Raw genomic sequence first — 21257 nt, 5'->3', positions numbered from 1 at the left:
CAGGAGAATGAACTGCCTCAGCTGAGCCAGGAGGGAAAGGTGGATCAGAGCATTCCGCAGGCAGCAGCTATGCAGGTGCCTTCAGATTGTGCTTTACCTGACCCCTCATTCCCATCCCAAGGACACAGGGTGACTTCAGCTGCAGTGAGAAGCCTAGCCAGCTGCATGCCCTGCTGCCTTTAGTCTCTGTGCCTTTAGTTCTCTCTGGCTGGATCTATACAGATTTTAAAAAAACACTATAAAAGCTCTTAATGGAAAATCCCATTGGTGACAGATCGCTGCTCTAAAGCACCATGTTTATAACGCAGTTATAACGCGATATACAGTAGTACCTTGGTTTATGAACTTAATCCGTTCCAGAAGTCCGTTCTTAAACCAAAGTGTTCTTAAACCAAGGCATGCTTTCCCATAGCTGTGGGGGACTCAATTTACAAATGGAACACACTCAACATGTTCTGCTTCCAAGCCAAAGTCCGCAAACCAAAACACCTACTTCCGGGTTTGCAGCATTCTTAATCCAAGTTGTTCATAAACTAAGTTGTTCTTAAACCAAGGTACCACTGTAATTGACAAGTGTCACTTCTCCCCAGCACAGTCTCCTAAGCTTGGCTTTATTAAGCGCCTCAGGAAACTACTGTGTGGAACCAGGCAGATCTGGCAGAAGCCCGTGGGAAACAGGGCTGGTGCTCTCTGGCTGCAGGAAAGAGAAGTCCCAGGTCTTGTTACAGTAGTGGTGGCGACAGCAAGCCAGATTTCAAGACCACAGTGGATAGGCCTTGTCCAGATCTAAAGTCTGCTGTCTGTTGTGGTGCTCCTAGCTTTGTTGCTTTTATTGCTGTGTCGGGTTGGGAGTGGGTCTTGAATGCATGGTAACTTTGCCTGGCTTCTGCCATTTCCCCAACTTTTCTAGATCTCTGAAAACTTCTATTTTGACCTGAATTCGGAGCACATGAAGGGGCTTCTGCGAGCGCACAGTGCCCACCCTGCTATCTCCACGCTGGCTCGCTCAGCCATCTTCTCCCTCACACATCCTTCTCCAGATATATTCTTAGTGATCAAGGTAAGATGTTTGATTTTCAGTCATACCTCCAGAGCTTATCCCCCTTTGCAGCCATTCTGGCAAGCGCTGTGTGAGCGATGGAGGCACATATATTCTGCCTCCTTCTGTGAGTGCAGGGAAATAGCTTGTTTGAGCTGGGCATCAGAATTAACAGCTTGAGAATCTCAGCTATCCTTAAAACAAAACAAAACAAAACATGTTTCTAGTTCCCATGGGTTTGGAGGGAGATTTGAATGTGTGTGGGCAAGGTCTAGCAGACTCTCTGAAACTGGAGTGAGGTCTGGGAGGGCCCATTCTTTTTCATTTTACTTATGGTTTTGGTTAGCTGAATGAATAACGCAAAAGAAACATAAGCAAAAGAAAAGTAATTACATAGTGCAGAACACTATTTTTTTCTCCTTGCCCCATATTTTCTTTTCAAGCACTGAGTAAGCCCAGCTCTAGGTGCAGGACTTTTCATCTTTCCTTAGCTTCAGGGACAGCTGAGAGGCCTCTCTGGTTGCAGGCCTCTCTCGTCAGGGCTAGTTGTAGAACATGAGGTGGAGCTCACAGCACTCTTGGTTTAATATTTGGGAACTTCCAAGGCATCTGCTAGACTTCTTCACCAGTAACTTGCTTTTCCTTTCCCTGCCCAGCTGGAGAAGGTGCTGCAGCAAGGGGACATCAGTGAATGCTGTGAGCCATACATGGTCATGAAGGAGACTGATGCTCTGAAGGTAGGTAGATGGAAGCAAGATGAGGAAGCAGTTGGGTTCCTGGCCATGCTCTGTGTGTGAGTTTGTGTGTGTGTGTGTGTGTGTGTGATAAGGAAGCAGTTGGATTCTTGGCCATGCTCTCTCTCTCTTTCTCTCTCTCTCTCTCTCTCTCTCTCTCTCTCTCTGTGTGTGTGTGTGTGTGTGTGTGTGTGTGTTAGCTAGCTAGCATGCTAGACTTGGCGCCAGGTTTCAGTTCTACCTGTATCATTAAATCCCTGGATGCCCTGGGATGACCTCTTGCATGTTCTCAATGGAATGAAAATGGCCTGCATTACAGGTTTATTTTATGGGTGGATGTAGTAAGGGGTTCAACATTTACAGTTTGGTCACAGTAATGGTGAAGTTTCCCCCCTTGTGCTTCCTTTTTAAATTTTTATTTATGATTTTCAATTTTTATACATTTCAATAATTTTACAATCATTTTCACATTTTGGAAATCGACTTTCTTCCCCTTCTTTCTGCGGTTCCTTAAATTTATTTTTAAAAATATTTTCTGCTTATTCCAAATTAACTTAATCATTTATGCATCTTTTTTAAATGTATACTCTTATAAAACTGCAGGTTATTACAGTAATCCTGCCATTGTTCCTATCAGTTTACAGTTTATTTGCAAATATTCAATAAACCATATCCATTCTTTTATAAAAAGTTTGCTATCCTGATTTCTCCCCCCTTGTGCTTCCAGAACAAAGAGAAGCTGGAGAAGCTGCGGGTGGCAGGAGAGCAGTTCTGCACCCGTCTGGGAAGGTACCGCATGCCATTTGCCTGGACTGCCATCCACCTCGTGAATATAATCAACAGCACTGGGATGCTTGAGAGGGATGCTTCCGACTCTGAGAGTGGTGAGTATAGTGCCATGACCAAGCCATTTGAGAAAGGACGCTTCCTTTACTGTGGAGAGTTGGCTGCTGACGCTGCTTTTTCCCAGTTACATGGAGCTTTTGTCCAAAGGAACCTCGGGAACTGAGGCAGTGTGATATAGTGGTTAGAGCAGACATAGGAAACTCAGCCATCCAGATGATTTGGGACTACAGTTCCCATCATCCCTGACCACTGGTCCTGTTAGCTAGGGATGATGGGAGTTGTCCCAAAACATCTGGAGGGCCAAGTTTGCCTATGCCTGGGTTAGAGTGTCAGACTGGGACCCGAGTTTAAATTCCCAAATGGTCATGAAGCTCACTGGGTGACCTTGGGCCAGTCACACACTCTCAGCCTGATCTACTTCACAGGGTTCTTGTGAGGATAAAATGGGGAGGAGAACTTTGTAAGCCACTTTGAGCTCCTTGAAGGAATGGTGGGATGTAACAACAACAACAGTGCCACAGATTGCACCGTATGTTTATAATCAGAAATGGGATGACTTGTAACTGGCAGTTGTGCATCACAGGAGTAGTTTAAAGCTGACTCACAGCATGCTAGCATTACAAACAGAGTAAAATCAAGCCACAAATTTGCAGTCATGTCCATGCAGCCCTAAAGCTCACAAAACAGAAATGTTGAATGAGGTAGATTGTTTATGCTCATGAGCTAGAGACTGAGACAAAGGAAGCGGCAGTTTCTACGTTTTGCTCTCCTTTCTTCAAGCAAGGGTATCCTTCAATCTATCAGCAGGGAAAAATTGGGTATGAGGAGCATCTTCCGAGAGCTCTATACGGCAGACCTCAAGTGTAATTTGCTACACATTATACCATGTCTGCTAGAGTACGCAAACGGGTTTTTTTATTCAGTGGACTTAACTTCAGGGGCTTCCTGGTGTCTGTACATCTGCCTCCATATAGCACAGTGCAAAGTACCACCTCTGTAGCAGACTCTGACAGATTAAGGGGCTTAGTTTTCTTGGCTACGATCAATCATTTATCGCTTAAGTGTAAAGCTGCATGACATGAGTGATACAGCTCCCCTTGGTTGGGCTGGAGATTCTGAAGTTCATTTCCATTGCAAATTGTAAGGTATTTGTCAAGGGACAATACTGCACTACTTTAGAAAAGCTGCTTCCAGTGTTATTGTGGGACACCTGTTGGTTTTGTAGAAACAACTCTTCTAAGTTGTTGAGGAAGCTTGTGGGTAGTTTCTGCAAAATGCCTATTAGCGCTACCATTGCGTTGTACAGCATTGTGGTCTCCATTAGGTTTGCCCTCACAACAACCTTGCAAAGTAGGCCACATCCCCCTCCCCAGCGCTGTGGACATGAAGCTGAGAGGCAGTGATAGCCACTCGCCTAATACCAAGCATGAGTTCCTGGCAGAGCCCGGTTCTCTTCTCACCATTGCCTATTGCCTAAATATGACTCCTTATTTGTGCATGTGTGCACCTCACCTATTGAACATATCTTCCTCTGTTCTAGATCGCAAGGGAACCTGGAATGAGCGCAAGAGGAAAACATATGAGCGCATGAGTGTTGGGGAGGAGATGTGCAGCTTCAGCAACTTCCGCCCAGCTACCCTCACCGTCACCAACTTCTTCAAGCAGGTGGGAGGCTTGGAGTCTGGGCTGTCTGGACTGATTCATAATATCACTATCTTTTGGTTTTCACATCTGTAGGAGTGCACCTAACAGGACCAGAGATTTGCAGGCAATTACCTGTTTGTGCGTGGGGACGCGGGTGGCGCTGTGGGTAAAACCTCAGCACCTAGGACTTGCCGATCGTATGGTCGGCGGTTCGAATCCCCGCGGCGGGGTGAGCTCCCGTCGTTCGGTCCCAGCTCCCGCCCACCTAGCAGTTCGAAAGCACTCTTAAGTGCAAGTAGATAAATAGGTACCGCTTTCTACTGGGAAGGTAAACGGCGTTTCCGTGTGCTGCGCTGGTGCAGGCTCGCCAGAGCAGCTTCGTCACGCTGGCCACGTGACCCGGAAGTGTCTCCGGACAGTGCTGGCCCCCGGCCTCTTAAGTGAGATGGGCGCACAACCCTAGAGTCGGACACGACTGGCCTGTACGGGCAGGGGTACCTTTACCTTAATAATAATAATAATAATAATAATAATAATAATAATTTATTATTTGTACCCCGCCCATCTGGCTGGGTTTCCCCAGCCACTCTGGGCAGCTTCCATAGAAACAAAAAATACAGTAAAATATCACAGATTAAAAACTTCCCTGAACAGGGCTGCCTTAAGATGTCTTCTGAATGTCAGGTAGTTATTTATCGCTTTGACATCTGATGGGAGGGCGTTCCACAGGGCGGGTGCCACTACCGAGAAGGCCCTCTGCCTGGTTCCCTGTAGCTTTGCTTCTTGCAATGAGGGAACCGCCAGAAGGCCCTCAGCGCTGGACCTCAGCGTCTGGGCAGAACGATGGGGGTGGAGACACTCCTTTAAGTATACTGGGCCGAGGCCGTTTAGGGCTTTAAAGGTCAACACCAGCACTTTGAATTGTGCTCGGAAACGTACTGGGAGCCAATGTAGGTCTTTCAAGACTGGTGTTATGTGGTCTTGGCGGCCGCCCCCAGTCTGTGTCTAGCTGCCGCATTCTGGATTAGTTGTAGTTTCTGAGTCACCTTCAAAGGTAGCCCCATGTAGAGCGCATTGCAGTAGTCCAAGTGGGAGATAACTAGAGCATGCACCACTCGGGCGAGACAGTCCACGGACAGGTAGGGTCTCAGCCTGCGTACCAGGTGGAGCTGGTAGACAGCTGCCCTGGATACAGAATTGACCTGCACTTCCATGGACAGCTGTGAGTCCAAAATGACTCCCAGGCTGCACACCTGGTCCTTCAGGGGCACAGTTACCCTATTCAGGACCAGGGAGTCCTCCAAACCAGCCCGCCCCCTGTCCCCCAAAAACAGTACTTCTGTCTTGTCAGGATTCAACTTCAATCCATTAGCCGCCATCCATCCTCCAACCGCCTCCAGGCACTCACACAGGACCTTCACTGCCTTCACTGGTTCTGATTTGAAAGAGAGGTAGAGCTGGGTATCATCTGCATATTGATGGACACCCAGTCCAAACCCCCTGATGATCTCTCCCAGTGGCTTCATATAGATGTTAAAAAGCATGGGGGAGAGGACGGAACCCTGAGGCACCCCACAAGTGAGGGCCCAGGGGTCTGAACACTCATCCCCCCCCACCACTTTCTGAACATGGCCCAGGAGGAAGGAGCGAAACCACTGTATAACAGTGCCCCCAGCTCCCAGCCCCTCTAGACGGTCCAGAAGGATGTTATGGTCGATTGTATCAAAGGCCGCTGAGAGATCCAGCAGAGCCAGGAAACAACTCTCACCTTTGTCCCTAGCTCGCCGGAGATTATCAACCAGTGCGACCAAGGCAGTTTCAGTCCCATGGTGAGGCCTGAATCCCGATTGGAAGGGATCCAAATGGTCCACCTTTACCTGTTTGTGCTAGAGAATTTTCTCTTTCTTCATAAGAAGCTGCGATTCTTCTTTCATTGTTTTCCCCACTCAGCATAAAATGCTGGGAAATGGGTTGAAGATGGGGTATGGTCACTGCCCAGGGCCCAGCAGGATTCTCTGCCTTTATTTGCAGGGCCCCTTCTTTTCTTACAACTTCAAGATTTTCAAGCACTTTCCACAAGAGTCTTCAGTGCATGTTCAGAACTTGTACGCTCCAACAGAGCTTCAGATTCTTGACAGAACCTTCAAGTGACTTGCAATTTAGGACTTTGAAAGTTAAGTTGTATACAGTGAAGTATACGTTCTGGTAGAGTCTTAAAATGAACCTGAGGAATATTACAGGTGCCTCTCACGTCTACTTGTTTGGCAACGCCTTCTCTGTAGTGGTGCCTCAGTCGTGAAATTCCCTGTCCCTAGAGGCTTATACTCCCTCTCTGTTAATGAGTTTCTGATGTAGGTTAAAATCCAATTCAGGGCATCGGGTGAATTGCTTTATTTCAGTCTGGTGTCAAGATCTTATCTTGTACTTTACTGCTCAAACAATCATTTGTAATGGTTTAAGATTGGATTTTATCCTATGTATGCTTTGATGTGTTTCCTTGTATTATGTGTTTAGACTTATTGGAAATAGTCCTAGCAGTGCAATGCAATGGACAGTCTATACATAGGGTAAATGAGTAAATTGGAACAAATATTGCTAGAGCAATGCCACATCCACTGAGGAACTCACAAGGGGCTTAATGCCACTGTCTTGGTGGATGTTACTCTTCTGTTCTGGTTCAACTCTCCCCTTTTTTCCTCCCCCCCCCCCAAAAAAAAACCTCTAGGAAGGTGATCGTCTCAGTGATGAGGACCTATACAAGTTCCTGGCAGACATGAGGCGGCCATCATCTGTCCTAAGAAGACTCCGACCTGTCACAGGTAAGGTGTGTGCCTGTAAATCAGCCTGCGACAAGGCACTGCCTCTTGTTGAGAGCTCTGTGGAGTGGGAAATTCTGGAGCTGGTGTTGATTATGGTAGCCATGTAGTCTGTTGTGACAAAAGCAATAAAACTCTTTGGCCAGATCCCACTTTTGCCAAGAGTAGGAAATGGTTCCTGAGGACAGAAAGCGGAGAAAAAGTCTGTGTGTGTGTGTGTGTGTGTGTGTGTTTGTGTGTGTCTGGGTTTGTGTTCAGTTTTCTCCCAAAGTGAGGCAGAAAGATCAGTCATTACAAGAAATAGCTGTAGGTGTTTCAGAATCCTGTCAAATGAGAGCAAGAGCAAATCAGCGTAGTTTATTATTAATTTTAAAAGTTTTTAAACCATTCTTCATCATTGTTCTCTGTTTGAGGTGAAGGAGGCCTATCCATAGTTTCTGTTGTCCATTTCCATTCCTTGTGCAATCTGTGTGTGTGTGCTCATTCTTCTTAGTGATATAATGGAGATCAGGAAACTCAAGCACCCTAGAACTCTCCAGCCCTCTACCACACATTCTCAGTCTCAGAGGTCTGTCGGTTTTGTCATGTTGGGTTCTATATGCAAACTTTCCTTACACACCCACACCCACACGCCCTCTTGTTTCTGCCTCACAGCCCAGCTCAAGATCGACATTTCTCCTGTGCCGGAGAACCCCCATTACTGCCTGTCGCCGGAACTTCTGCATGTGCTGCCGTATCCTGACCTCCGAGTCCGGCCCACCAAGGAGATCCTGGAGTTTCCAGTCAAGGAAGTCTACACACCACACACAACGTACAGGTAGGTTTAAGGCAGCTTTGCTGGCCAGTGGGTGCAAAAGCAGCTCTGTTTTGTGTGCTTTGTGGTGCTTTAATTCCGTGCTTTTCAGCTCTGATATTTTCAACCTTGTACTGAATTCCTCTGTATTCTGAAGTGGCAGAAACAAATGCTACAATGGTAAACTGATATTGGTTGAACAAGCTATTGGTTTCAGCTTTCGTTCCCTCTCCTTCTCCACCAGTTCATCTGTAACCTGTTTTTTCTTAGTTGCCAACAAGCTGCCTCCCTTTATAGGAAACTCCACTCAGGACTTCCACTCATTATCCTAGCCCTCTGTGAATAATGTGTGTTGACTCCTTAAAACTGTGTGCTCAGGAACAAAGGGATGAGTTTCTCCTTGGTTGATCTTGCAGTTCTCAGTACTAATTTTAAGTGAAACTGTGACAAGCTGCCAGCTTCCTCCCATCCCCTGTCAGGCTGCAGGTTGCTATGTAGCAATATGACCACAGGGTTGTCAAGAGTTCAGCACCAAGATTCTGGCCTTAAGTGTTCAGCTGCCACTGTCATCATACTGAATAATGACCCAGATCTTTTTCGGCGCATAGTAGATAAAACTGTAGTCCTTTGGCAGCAACTGTTGCGGCTTCCTTCCAGTGTCTGATCTGGTGAAGCACTCATAATATTGTACTCTCATTCCTGGTAAGCCCTGGCAGCCAAGGCAGTATTGCAGCACAGAATGCCCATCCACACTGAAAAGCAGATGTTCAGTGTGTACACATAATGTGCTCTGTATAATGAGAGCCATCTCTGATGCAGCAGTCAGTAGCCTTGGGTAGGGCGATGTAGCTTTCAGAAAGGTTGCTTGTTTTGCTGATACTGCGACTTTTCTAAAGATCCCTCGGAGGACTCGCAGTTCCTCACTTGAGAAGGTGAGGATCTACATATTTAGATTAGATCCGGCAGGTGTTGGAGAGTTCTCGTCGTGAGGCTGGATTCTTCTAGCCTGCTGCTGATCTCCTACCGGCCACCCTGTGGATGCTATGACACAATCGGCCATGTTTCAGGACAGGTGCAAATAGTTACCACCAAGCCGCTGTGAGCAAAAGGTTTTCTGCTCCAAAAATCACGATCCCCTCTTTGGCACAAATGTTGCCATGGTGTCTCTGTTCAGGTCCCCCACATTCAGCTTCACAGCTTTGTGGTTCTTCATCTAGAAACAAGGACAAGTAAGACGGCATTAAGCAAGCAGATCTCAAAGATCAAACCTACGTTCTCTCAGGTGGACTTCCTTATTTGTGGGCCCAGAGGCCTGGGCTCTTAGCGTATGTCATCGTCTTTGCTTTCTTAGCAAGTTAGAGGCAGGTATGTTGCACTTTGTGTCTTGGGGATCAGACTTGTTCCTTCCCTCCCATTATTATTATTATAGGTAAAAAAAGAGAAAAGGTGAAGGACCCTTGGACAGTTAAGTCCAGTCAAAGGCGACTGTGGGGTTGTGCCGCTCATCTCACTTTCAGGCCAAGGGAGCCGGCATTTGTCCACAGACAGCTTCCGGGTCATGTGGCCAGCACAACTAAACCGCTTCCGGCACAACAGGACACCATGACGGAAACCAGAGCACATGGAAACGCTGTTTACATTTCTGCCACAGCGGTACATATTTATCTGCTTGCACTGGTGTGCTAGGTTGGCAGGATCTGGGACAGAGCAATGGGAGCTCACTCCGTTGCGGGGATTCGAACCGTTGACCTTCCGATTGGCAAGCCCAAGAGGCTCAGTGGTTTAGACCACAGCGCCCATTACTATAGTAAGGGTACTTTACAGTACTGAGATCTTGGCATGAGTGCCCTGCATCAGAAAGACGGTTACCACAACTAGCAAATGGCAGCAGTTTGAGCCAGGAGCTGCCCTTATCACAGCAACACACTAACTTGATCTTTGTTTATGAAACGTCCCCAAGAAGCACCTCTTGCCTTGCTAGTCTTTGGATCCAGAGCAGCTGTTCTGTCTGCCGAGCCATTTGCTGCTGTTGCTGTTGGGTAGCTCTCAGCAGGGACCAGATGGTGAGATTCTGCTGTTGCATGTGTGCCTGAGGGGAGAGGATATCGGTTAACCGAGAGGTGGGGGTTCTTTTATCCATTGCTAGCAGTTTCTGATGTTTTAGACCCCTTAATCTCAGTCTGCAACCCTGGGGAATTCCTCATCTCAGTTTTCAACCCTGGGGACTCCTAAACCATGACTTCATTCACTTCCCATTCTGGGCCATCTATTCATACAGTTACCAGGCCTTCTCTCTGCCCCTTCCCCTCACAACCAGTGCAGAATATGATCTCTCTTCAGCAGGACTATGCAGTCACAATTTCAGCCTAGTACTCTGCTTCACCCAAGAAGTCAATCCTAGAGAGCTGTTGCAGCCATTACTAATGCTTTCTGCAAGGGGTAACATGCTCAATTTACTAGCAGTGCTAATAGAGAGAGGAGTGTGGTGCTCTTATGACAAGTTGATATCAAGAGCCAGGAGGAGACAGAGGTACTACTGCTGCTGCTGCTGCTGCTTACATACAGGTTTCCCTCTATAACTTAACAATAATTTATTATTTATACCCCACCCATCTGGCTGTGTTTTCCCAGCCACTCTGGGCGGCTCCCAACAGAATATTAAAAACACGACAAAACATCCCTAAACAAGGCTGCCTTCAGATGTCTTCTAAAAGTCAGATAGTTGTTTATTTCCTTGACATCTGATGGGAGGGCGTTCCACAGGATGGGCGCCATTACCAAGAAGGCCCTCTGCCTGGTTCTCTATAACCTCACTTCTCTCAGTGAGGGAACTGCCAGAAGGCCCTCAGAGCTGGACCTCAGTGTCCGGGCTGAACGATGGGGGTGGAGATGCTCCTTTAGGTATACTGGGCCGAAGGCCGTTTAGGGCTTGAAAGGTCAGCACCAACACTTTGAATTGTGCTTGGAAATGTACTGGGAGCTATTGTAGGTCTTTCAGGATCAGTGTTATATGGTCTCAGCAGCCAGTCCCAGTCCCCAGACCAGCTGCCACATTCTGGATTACTTGTAGTTTCCGGGTCACCTTCAAAGGTAGCCCCACGTAGAGTGCATTGCAGTAGTCCAAGCAGGAGATAACTAGAGCATGCACCACTCTGTCAAGACTGTCCGCAGGCAGGTAGGGTCTCAGCCGGCATGCCAGATGGCGCTGATAAACAGCTGCCCTGGACACAGAATTAACCTGCGCCTCCATGGACAGCTGTGAGTCCAAAATGACTCCCAGGCTGCGCAACTTGTCCTTGAGGGGCACAGTTACCTCATTAAACCGCTTCTTAAAAAACCATCTTTAGACCCGGCCAGTATGGCCAACTATCGCCCAGTCTCAAATCTTCCTTTCTTGGGCAAGGTGATTGAGCGCGTGGTTGCTGAACAACTCCAGGCACGCCTGGAGGATGCGGACCATTTGGATCCCTTCCAATCGGGATTCAGGCCTCATCATGGGACTGAAACTGCCTTGGTCGCACTGGTTGATGATCTCCGGCGAGCTAGGGACAAAGGTGAGAGTTGTTTCCTAGTTCTGCTGGATCTCTCAGCGGCCTTTGATACAATCGACCATAACATCCTTCTGGACCGTCTAGAGGGGCTGGGAGCTGGGGGCACTGTTATACAGTGGTTTCGCTCCTTCCTCCTGGGCCGTGTTCAGAAAGTGGTGGTGGGGGATGAGTGTTCAGACCCCTGGGCCCTCACTTGTGGGGTGCCTCAGGGTTCCGTCCTCTCCCCCATGCTTTTTAACATCTATATGAAGCCGCTGGGAGAGATCATCAGGGGGTTTGGACTGGGTGTCCATCAATATGCAGATGATACCCAGCTCTACCTCTCTTTCAAATCAGAACCAGTGAAGGCAGTGAAGGTCCTGTGTGAGTGCCTGGAGGCGGTTGGAGGATGGATGACGGCTAATGGATTGAGGTTGAATCCTGACAAGACAGAAGACTGAATAGGGTAACTGTGCCCCTGAAGGACCAGGTGCGCAGCCTGGGAGTCATTTTGGACTCACAGCTGTCCATGGAGGCGCAGGTCAATTCTGTATCCAGGGCAGCTGTCTACCAACTCCACCTGGTACGCAGGCTGAGACCCTACCTGCCTGCGGACTGTCTCGCCAGAGTGGTGCATGCTCTGGTTATCTCCCGCTTGGACTACTGCAATGCGCTCTACGTGGGGCTACCTTTGAAGGTGACTCGGAAACTACAACTAATCCAGAATGCGGCAGCTAGACTGGTGACTGGGGGCGGCCGCCGAGACCACATAACACCGGTCTTGAAAGACCTACATTGGCTCCCAGTACGTTTCCGAGCACAATTCAAAGTGCTGGTGTTGACCTTTAAAGCCCTAAACGGCCTCGGCCCAGTATACCTGAAGGAGCGTCTCCACCCCCATCGTTCTGCCCGGACGCTGAGGTCCAGCGCCGAGGGCCTTCTGGCGGTTCCTTCATTGCGAGAAGCAAAGCTACAGGGAACCAGGCAGAGGGCCTTCTCGGTAGTGGCGCCTGCCCTGTGGAATGCCCTTCCAGCAGATGTCAAAGCAATAAATAACTACCTGACATTCAGAAGACATCTTAAGGCAGCCCTGTTCAGGGAAGTTTTTAATCTGTGATATTTTAGTGTATTTTTGGTTTTTATGGAAGCCGCCCAGAGTGGCTGGGGAGACCCAGCCAGATGGGCGGGGTACAAATAATAAATTATTATTATTATTATTATTATTATTATTAAGGACCAGAGAGTCCTCCACACCTGCCTGACCCCTGTCCCCCCAAAACAGTACTTCCCCTCTTGGGAGTAAATAACTGCCTAGTCTTATTTATGCACTGAGCTCGGAGAGCCCTAATCCTTACCCTCTCCACGCACACCCCTCCCTGCTGTTCATGCTGTTAAAGCAGACGGTACCTTAAAAGAGATTTGGATAAGCTGAAAATAAGCTTATGAGTTTAAAACGGGTTGGGATCTGGCTTGATATTTCAGAGCAATGAGATGCTGCCACTGAGCTTTCGAGCATCTGTGTGTTGCTTTTGAGAGAGCTGGAATGTTACGCTGTGCTTGGTGTGAAGCTTTCCTAGCTCAGGCCTGGATGTGAGCTTTGGGGCCCCATCAAGCTTGACTCAAAGAGGAGGAAAGGGTTACAAGGCTCCCAAATTCTTATCTGGCTTTGAATAACACAAATTCCCAACTTAACTCCTTCTCACCCAGCCAGCCCTCAGAATGACAGCTTCATGGAGCCCACAGGGGTTCTGTCAGGACTTCATCTGGCCATGGGAATTATTATTGTAGTATCATAGAATTGTAGAGTTGGAAGGGACCCTGAGAATCATCTAATCCAGCCCTCTACAATGCAGAAATCACAATTACATTGGCTCAGCTGCAAATAACAGCTTTGCATGGCACAAAGAGGTTCCAGTAGGGCTTCTCCTGATCACGCAACACTGTCAAAGGCTTAGAAGGTTCCATGATCTCTGGCTGCCTTTGATAGCAGTGCAAATGCCAGGCGGCAGCCACTGAGGCTTCTGCTGTCCATGCCGAAGAGTTTGCAGGTAGTTGGGATTGTGGAGGCTTGCAACCTCCTAGGATCCATAAATGGTGGTGAGGAAGTCCCCACTTCTACTGGGACATTTGGAGTAAGACAGTCCCCATCACCGACCAGTTTCTTTCAGGGGTGCAGCCTCTTTATCTTCCCCCTTTGCTCTCCCTGTGACTGCTTGAGTAAGCTGAACCATCCTCCTCGGCAAGTTCCCTGTGTCTGCTGGCAGACTAGCTAGAAGCCTCTGGTGGAATTGTGGTTTCACTACCAGTTGGATGCCTCCTCCTGTGGAGAAGGCCCATTCAATGATTGCACCTTCTATGAATGGAAGAGCTAGAGGGGTGAGGGGCAAGATCAGGGGTCAGCAAACTTTTTCAGCAGGGAGCCAGTCCACTGTCCCTCAGACCTTGTGGGGGGCTGGACTATATTTTTTTGGGGAAATGAACAAATTCCTATGCCCCACAAATAACCCAAAGATGCATTTTAAATAAAAGCACACATTCTACTTATGTAAAAACACACTGATTCCCAGACCATCCGCGGGCCGGATTTAGAAGGTGATTGGGCCAGATCCGGCCCCCAGGCCTTAGTTTGCCTACCCATGTGCAAGATTGTCTATGTGAGTGCATGTCCATTGATCTATGCATGAGTTGGTTCATTACTGTATCTGTAAGTTTGAGTGTAGTGATCAGTGGGGCTACATGGAGATGGCTTCTCATGCTGTACAGATTAGCTCAGAGTTCACTTGTCTAGGCACTTCTTCAAGCCCCCTAGAGATTTTGGAGAGCAGAGTGGCAGAAACCGCAAGGGGGCCAGAGCAGGTGACTTAGGATGCCGCCTTACAGAAGAGAAGGTGGCGGATTACCTTCAAAGCAGAAAATTCCCGTCCCTTGTTTTGGAAACCTCGCTCTTCCATGATAGCCAGCATCCCTTCGAGAGCCTTCACTTGTCGCACTAGGTCCTGCTGGCCCGCAAGCATCTTCTGCAACGCTTCCTTGTTGCTGTGAGCCTGCTGCCATCTTGCCAGGCTCTCATCCTATCAAAGAAAGAGCAGGAATGGTGGATGAGGAAGACTGACCAAAGGGGCTCTCTGATGAAGTTGGGACCCTGGCGGTGTGGACTAGGTAGGGAAACTTAGCATTGTATGGTCGGAAGATTACAAGATTGAAAATGGAGCTATAGGTGTAAGCCCCTGCTTAGGTTTCGTTATTCATTTGTTTTTATTTTTTTAATTGTAAAATGCTTAACACAGAATATCCAAACTGTTGACAAGAGCATATACCGCATTGGCCTGAATATAAGTCGCACCCGGAATATAAGCCGCACCTTTAAAACTGGAGAGGGGGAAATTAAAAAACACCCGAATATAAGCCGCTCCATTTCTTGCTGCTCCTGGCTGCATACTGGGGGGGGGGGTAGGTGGGGGGGAGGAAAGCCGCATTGTGTTGCTGGCAGCCTTTCCACTTCCTCGCTGTCTCCCTTCCAGGCCTTGGGGGAGAGGATGGGGGGCTACGTGTGGGGTGGGCACTGCTTTGCCACGCTCCTGGCACTGTTTGCCCCACGCTCCTGGCTGCATACCGTAAGGTCGCGAATATAAGCCGCACTTTAACTTTTCACAGTCGGAATTTGGGGGGAAAGGTGAGGCTTATATTCAGGCCAATACGGTAATATAAAAACCAGCCAGTAAGCAAAATTACAGTAAAATGCTCATTTTTTTGTCATATCGGCTGCAAACTGAAAGCAACAGTTCAGCTGGGAGGTTTTTTAAAAAGGAAAAGTTTTCAACAGGCATCTGAAGCAAAGGATCATAGGTGCCTGTCTAATCAGCAGGGGGGGGGGCAGCATTTCATAAAGCTGGTCAAGGCCCTGTTGTCCCACCAATAAAATATGACTACCGCTTTGCTCTAATGCCTTTTAATCTGGGCTGGCGCTGTCTTCCCTCCTTCCCCTGCCCTTATAATTTAAACACAGTTACCTCCAGCCCCTCAACAATCTCTCTGATCTCTTCCTGCTTCTGCTGGGCTCTTTGGGTCTGACGACGCAGCTCCTCCAAGCCCCTCTCGTAGAAGTCGGAGCTGCATCTGATCTTGTCAAGCTTCTGCGTCGTGGACTCGTAGAGGTCACTCAGCGTGCTGGCAAACTGCATTACCCCGTAGAAAAGAATGTTTACCTCCTGCGGAGCCGCGGGCTGCTGCTGGCCTGTGAGGATAGGGGCAAGTATGGCTGCAGAAGGCAGCAAGATACTCAGGAATAGGAAAGTCAGCATGGCTGTGACTTGCAAGCCAATGGAAAAACCGAAGGAAGTAAGCCTGCCGCTTTATATGCAGAAGCGAGGGAGGGGTCCGATGGGGAAAGAGACGATTGAGCTGGACTGAACAACCCACTCCAGCATTTAATGAGCCAGCAGTATTTTAATCCTGGGCTCTCATCCCACATTTAGCATGGGCACAGAACTTCTGACCTGGGGCAACAGAGTTGCACAATGCTGGCAGATGGCAGCTTATTGCAGAGGTACCTAAAGGCTAACTTTGGATTCTGGCACCTCTTAACGGTTGCAAGAGGTTGCGGGGAGGGGAAGGTGGCGTGTCTGTCCAAATGCTGGCTATGTTTATCCTGGCTGGGCTGTGGGATCGAGCAACGTGATGTAATCCGCTGCCTCTTGGAGAGGGTGGCATGAAGGACTGGCGTGATGCAAAGACTTGATGCTCCAAAGGTCTCCTGCTCTTTTACCTTTATGGACTGAGCATGCTCTGTGCATATGGAACTCTGACCAACTGCGGGCAGAGAATGGGAGACCAGAGGGGCAGGAAATGGAGTAGGAGCTGTTGGTGGGCTGGAACTCTGAACAGAACACATTTTAAGTTATCTGCATAGCCTGTGAAAATCCCTACTAAGTTGTACCTTAATCTTTGAGTGCAACTGATTCCCAGCAGGTGTACATTAATTTCTTTTGCAGATAAGGAGAAGGTGTTCTGGCAATCGCATCAGTTATGGGTCTCTCTGCCATGTACACATTTGCTGCTGCTCTCCCTCAGAACTGTAAAGATTCCCCTTCTCTTGCAGGAACCTGCTGTATGTTTATCCCCAAAGCCTGAACTTTAGCAGTCGTCAAGGTTCAGTGCGGAACATCGCGGTGAAGCTCCAGTTCATGGCTGGAGAGGACCCTGGCCAAGCCATGCCAGTGAGTGAGGCAACCTCCCTGTGGCTTCCTTACAACTTTTGCAGCTCCACTGGCCTTCTGGAGCAAAGATCTAGGTTGTGCTGTGAGGGAGCGAGGGAGCATCTGAATATAAGAAAGGAAAACAGAGAGCCCAATATGCCAATTTGCCCAAAGTTTAGTCTCCTAGCCAGTCCCTCTCTGTATTTTGAACTCTCCCGTTTCTCTTAATTATACATAGCTTGGAGGGAACAGTTTTGCTAAGCAGATTCACAGTTCCTATTCTTGTGATATCCTCGGGTCAAGATCCTAGTCCTCATCTATGGGAAAATATAGCTACATCTACAGCAGATCTAAGCCTCCAGGGGTGGTGCTTTCATGCTAAGGGTGGGCAGCTGGTGACCTTCCATGCTGAATTCTAGCCAATGACCAAAGTAACTCCTTCTGTAGCATTCCTGGTTCAGGTGGCAGATGCTGCTGTTGCCACCACCCCTTCTAGTTTCTCGGGGGGATTGAGGAGAGGGCAGTGGCATTGGTGAGGCTCTAGCCAATGTGGAAAAGCGTTGAGACATACTGGGTAATTTTTTTTTTGTAAGCAAACATTGAAAATTGCATAGCCTTTTCAGGTGGCCCTTTGACCGTCGCGTCCTCAGCTCCCTCCCTGTGGTCTGCTGGACTTCAGCCTCCCTGTCTCTGACTAAGTCTATTTCTGGCTTTCCTAACAACCCCAGGTCATCTTTGGGAAATCGAGTTGCAGTGACTTTGCAAAAGAAGCTTACACAGCTGTTGTATACCATAACAAGTGAGTCCTAAGTAACTATGGTGGCAGGACGGGATAATTGTTGCAAATGAGGCGGGGAGGGGAGAGTTGCAGCTTTGATCAGGATGCACAGCTCCCTGGATAAGGAACCAGCGGTCTCCCAAGCTAACTGCCTCATAAAAATAAGATTGTTCTCCTGTGCAATCTTCTTCCTGGCAGTTTTCTTTCATGGGGAAATTAGAAATTGTCTGATGCATTCAAGATCCCCTGTGGGTGGGTGAGGCTCTGGCTTAGCCAGTGCTGGCTCCTGGTGGACCACTGTGACATCCCTCCTGTATCCTGCAGGTCCCCTGAGTTTTACGAGGAGTTCAAGCTAAAGATCCCAGCCAACCTGACGGACAACCACCACCTGCTCTTTACCTTTTACCATATCAGCTGTCAGCAGAAGCAGAATACGCCTTTGGAGACCCCAGTTGGCTACACAGTGAGTGCTTTCAGAACTCATGGCGTTTTGTAGCTCAGAAGCCGAGCTCATGTGCAGAAGCTCCTCTGTTCAAAACCCATGTCTCCGGTGGCAAAAGATTTCTGGTAACTTTAAGACTTTGGAGAGCAACTGCCACTTAAGCGGCTCTGGGCTAGATGAACCCGTATCCTGACACTGTGGAAGGCCTAATAATAATAATAATAATAATAATAATAATAATAATAATAATTTTATTATTTATACACTGCCCATCTGACTGGGTTTCCCCAGCCACTCTGGGCGACACCCAACAGAATATTAAAAACATGATAAAACACCAGACATTAAAAATTTCCCTAAACAGAGCTGCCTTCAGATGTCTTCTGAAAGTCAGGTAGTTGCTTATTTCCTTGACATCTGATGGGAGGGTGTTCCACAGGGCAGGCACCACTACCAACAAGGCCCTCTGCCTGGTTCCCTGTAACTTGGCTTCTCGCAGTGAGGAAACTGCCAGAAGGTCCTCAGAGCTTCACCTCAGTGTCCAGGCTGAATGATGGAGGTGGAGACGCTCCTTCAGGTATACTGGGCGGAGGCTGTTTAGGGCTTTGAAGGTCAGCACCAACACCTTGAATTGTCCTCGGAAATGCACTGCCAGTCAATGTAGGTCTTTCAGGACTGGTGTTATGTGGTCTTGGTGACCACTCCCAGTCCCCAGTCTAGCTGCTGCATTCTGGATTAATTGTAGTTTCCGGTTCATCTTCAAAGGTAGCCCCACATAGAGCGCATTACAGTAGTCCAAGTGGCAGATAATCAGAGCATGCGAGACAGTCTGCGGGCAGGTAGGGTCTCAGCCTGCGTACCAGACGGAGCTGGTAGACAGCTGCCCTGGACACAGAGAGTGCCCTTCCATCTCCTGTGTGGGATTCCTGTCCTTCCATCCACCTTGAGTACTGAAGATTTACAAGGTGGGGTACAGTAACAAATCTTCCTTCTCAGCGGGCAGTATTTGATTTGCTGCTGTCCCCTGCTCAGTAAAGGCAGTCTGTGGGCAGGGAGGGGCAGGTGAAGGACTGACAAGGGAAGACATGTCATCCTGCTAGGACTCACTCCGGCCTTCTCTCTCTCTCTCTCTAGTGGATCCCCCTCATGCAACATGGCCGGCTGAGAACAGGACAATTTTGCCTGCCTGTGTCTGTTGACAAGCCTCCTCCCAGCTACTCGGTACTCACCCCTGATGTAAGTAGCGGCTGTTGTAAGTAGCCTGGGGAAAGGAGAGTCCCTTGAAGGGCTTCTCCTTGCTTATGCTGAAGTGAGGAATGTTCTCTTCTTCTTTTCCTTGTTGCCTCTCATCTCCAGCTTTCCTTCTTCTCTCACTCCTTTCCAGACACCCTTTAGTGGCATTATATTTTATCCCTGTTGCTCCTTTGTAGGTGCAGCTGCCTGGCATGAAGTGGGTGGATAACCACAAGGGGGTCTTCAATGTGGAGGTGCTGGCAGTGTCTTCTGTCCATACTCAGGTGAGAGGAGGTTTTCACATTGCAAGGAATGGAATGTACGTAGAGCCAAGTAGAAGCAGGACTCAGTTGAGCCATGTTCTTGCATGCCAGCTGGGATTTTTGCTCCTGCATCAACTGTCCTGTCTCCAAGCCTTGAACTAAATTAAAGCCTGATGCTAGCTCACTTTCCAGCATCATGCTTGTGGAAAGCTGTTTGCAATGTTTTTTTAGAAGCTCAAAAACAGTTGCCTTATTTTTCAGTTTGAAAAATCAAGGAGCATCTCAGAGAGAAAAATGGGGTTTTCTTGGTTACTTCATCAAAACAATGCATGTTGGGAGAACATACATCTGAGCCATTTACCTCTCTGGGGTTTAGGATACTGAGCTGGACTGAACATCAGTTTGGTTCAACTTGGCAATCCTTTATCTTTCAAAGAGAAATTATCAAAGACATACAAAGGATTCTTGAGATAGCACATATCTGTTCTTTTGCTGATGTTGAAATGAACAAAGGACACTCCACATTTAAGAGATGCTTTGAACTCTGAGTTACACCATAGTTTTCTTATCCTTTATCCTGGCAGGACCCATTTCTGGACAAGTTTTTCACCTTGATCCATGTGCTGGAAGAATACACTTTCCCCTTCCGCCTAAAAGACGTAATCCTCACAGAAAACAACATGGATTCTGAGCTGAAATCCAGTGTGGGCAACCTACGGGTGGCTAGCTTGGAGTCCCTGGTTGTCTTTAGCCACCAGATTCTCAACAAGCTCATCCAACTCATTGTGTACCCACCTGTTATCGCAGGGCAGATTGGTGAGTGCTGTGCTTCTCCTCCTATTCCACTCCCTGTCCCATGGTTACCATTGTCTGGGCCATATTGAGTTCTTTGGTTGAGCATCTGGCATGCTTCACAAAGGGTCTTCAAAATCTGAAATTGAAGCATTCTCACATTTTGCACAGTCATATGGTAAGAGACAGGGTTTTCCATACTGGCATCACTCACTCCAAGGATAGGGTAAGGGAAACATGGGTTGTGGTAGAATCCCGGCTTCATAAGTCTGGAAGTAGAAGGATGTGTGTTAAAATGGGTCAGCTCGCAGGTTGGAAAGAGTTGAATGAAAAAGAAATACACATAAAACAAGTCATAAATATAGGAGCGCACCATTCATTTGGTTAAATTTGGGTGGGGTTCCCAAGGAAAAAAGAGACTACTTTTGAACAAAACTCCTTTCTTAATATAAAAGTGGAGGGCTGTTATGTTAGGGGCATTTCAGTATCACAGTTGTTTTAACCATTCATCTACAGTGGTACCTTGGGATGCGAACGGGATCTGTTCCGGAGCCCCGTTCGCATCCTGAATGGAACGTAAGACGCGATGGCGCATCTTTGCATGCATGGGTCACGTTTTGCCGCTTCCGTGCATGCGCATGACGTCATTTTGAGCATCTGCGCATGCGCGAGCGGCAAAACCCGGAAGTAACGCGGGACTTCCGGGTTAGCGCTGCCGATTAATGGCGGATTCCCTCCGAGCTCCGGAGGGAATCGGCTCCGCAGGATCGGGTCTTGTCCGCGCCGGCGACGCGGGGACCCTTAAAAATCACAGGCGCGGATGCCTGTGAACGTGGTGACTCGGCGGGCACCATTTGCGCCCCCCCAAACCGCGAAGGAGCCTTTTTAAAGGCTCAGGAACGGGGACGGGGGACGGCGCGGTGCTGTGAGTCGATTGCTCCTTCTGCGGAGCGAAGCCGCATGCCATTGCCGGAGAAGCGCTGACTTTTTCCTTGAAACATTCGGACTCAAAAACAAGAACCCGTGAGTAAATATGGAATTTGGATCTTAAACAAATTTTTCCTGAATTGGGAACGAGCGGGGAAGGGTCAAAAAGGAAGTCGCCCCCCCCTTTGAGTAGATATTCTAACGCAAAGAGCTTGCAACTTAAGG

General features: G+C 48.2%; 2 protein-coding genes across 7 annotated transcripts in view; one reads left to right on the top strand and one right to left on the bottom strand.

Moving 5' to 3' along the window:
* DOCK6 (dedicator of cytokinesis 6) overlaps positions 1 to 21257 on the top strand; it is a 105544-nt gene that overhangs the window by 27004 nt on the left and 57283 nt on the right. For all 4 annotated transcript variants that reach the window (XM_079959068.1, XM_079959067.1, XM_079959066.1 and 1 more), the window contains exons 9-20: positions 911 to 1060; positions 1696 to 1776; positions 2501 to 2657; positions 4160 to 4284; positions 6989 to 7082; positions 7734 to 7896; positions 16501 to 16618; positions 17326 to 17396; positions 17700 to 17838; positions 18952 to 19053; positions 19248 to 19334; positions 19898 to 20129. In XM_079959068.1, coding sequence (XP_079815194.1) covers positions 911 to 1060; positions 1696 to 1776; positions 2501 to 2657; positions 4160 to 4284; positions 6989 to 7082; positions 7734 to 7896; positions 16501 to 16618; positions 17326 to 17396; positions 17700 to 17838; positions 18952 to 19053; positions 19248 to 19334; positions 19898 to 20129 — 1519 coding nt within the window. The remainder of the gene's footprint in view (positions 1 to 910; positions 1061 to 1695; positions 1777 to 2500; positions 2658 to 4159; positions 4285 to 6988; positions 7083 to 7733; positions 7897 to 16500; positions 16619 to 17325; positions 17397 to 17699; positions 17839 to 18951; positions 19054 to 19247; positions 19335 to 19897; positions 20130 to 21257) is intronic.
* On the bottom strand, positions 7905 to 16124 carry LOC307206493 (uncharacterized protein). Of its 3 annotated transcripts, none has more exons than XM_079959818.1 (4): positions 15413 to 16106; positions 14303 to 14473; positions 9839 to 9961; positions 7905 to 9085 (listed from the first exon to the last, which is right to left on the bottom strand). In XM_079959818.1, exons 1-4 carry the CDS (start codon positions 15701 to 15703, stop codon positions 8999 to 9001), a joined length of 672 nt encoding a protein of 223 aa, XP_079815944.1. In that variant the 5' UTR covers positions 15704 to 16106; the 3' UTR covers positions 7905 to 8998. The 3 variants fall into 3 exon arrangements, with proteins under 3 accessions (XP_079815944.1, XP_079815945.1, XP_079815946.1); XM_079959819.1 differs by having other exon boundaries at positions 9846 to 9961; positions 15413 to 16103; XM_079959820.1 differs by lacking the exon at positions 9839 to 9961 and having other exon boundaries at positions 15413 to 16124.

This window comes from Podarcis cretensis (genome assembly GCF_951804945.1).
Source record: "Podarcis cretensis genome assembly, chromosome: 17".
NCBI classification, from domain to species: Eukaryota; Metazoa; Chordata; class Lepidosauria; order Squamata; family Lacertidae; genus Podarcis; species Podarcis cretensis.
This window is presented reverse-complemented; position numbering and strand designations above follow the sequence as displayed.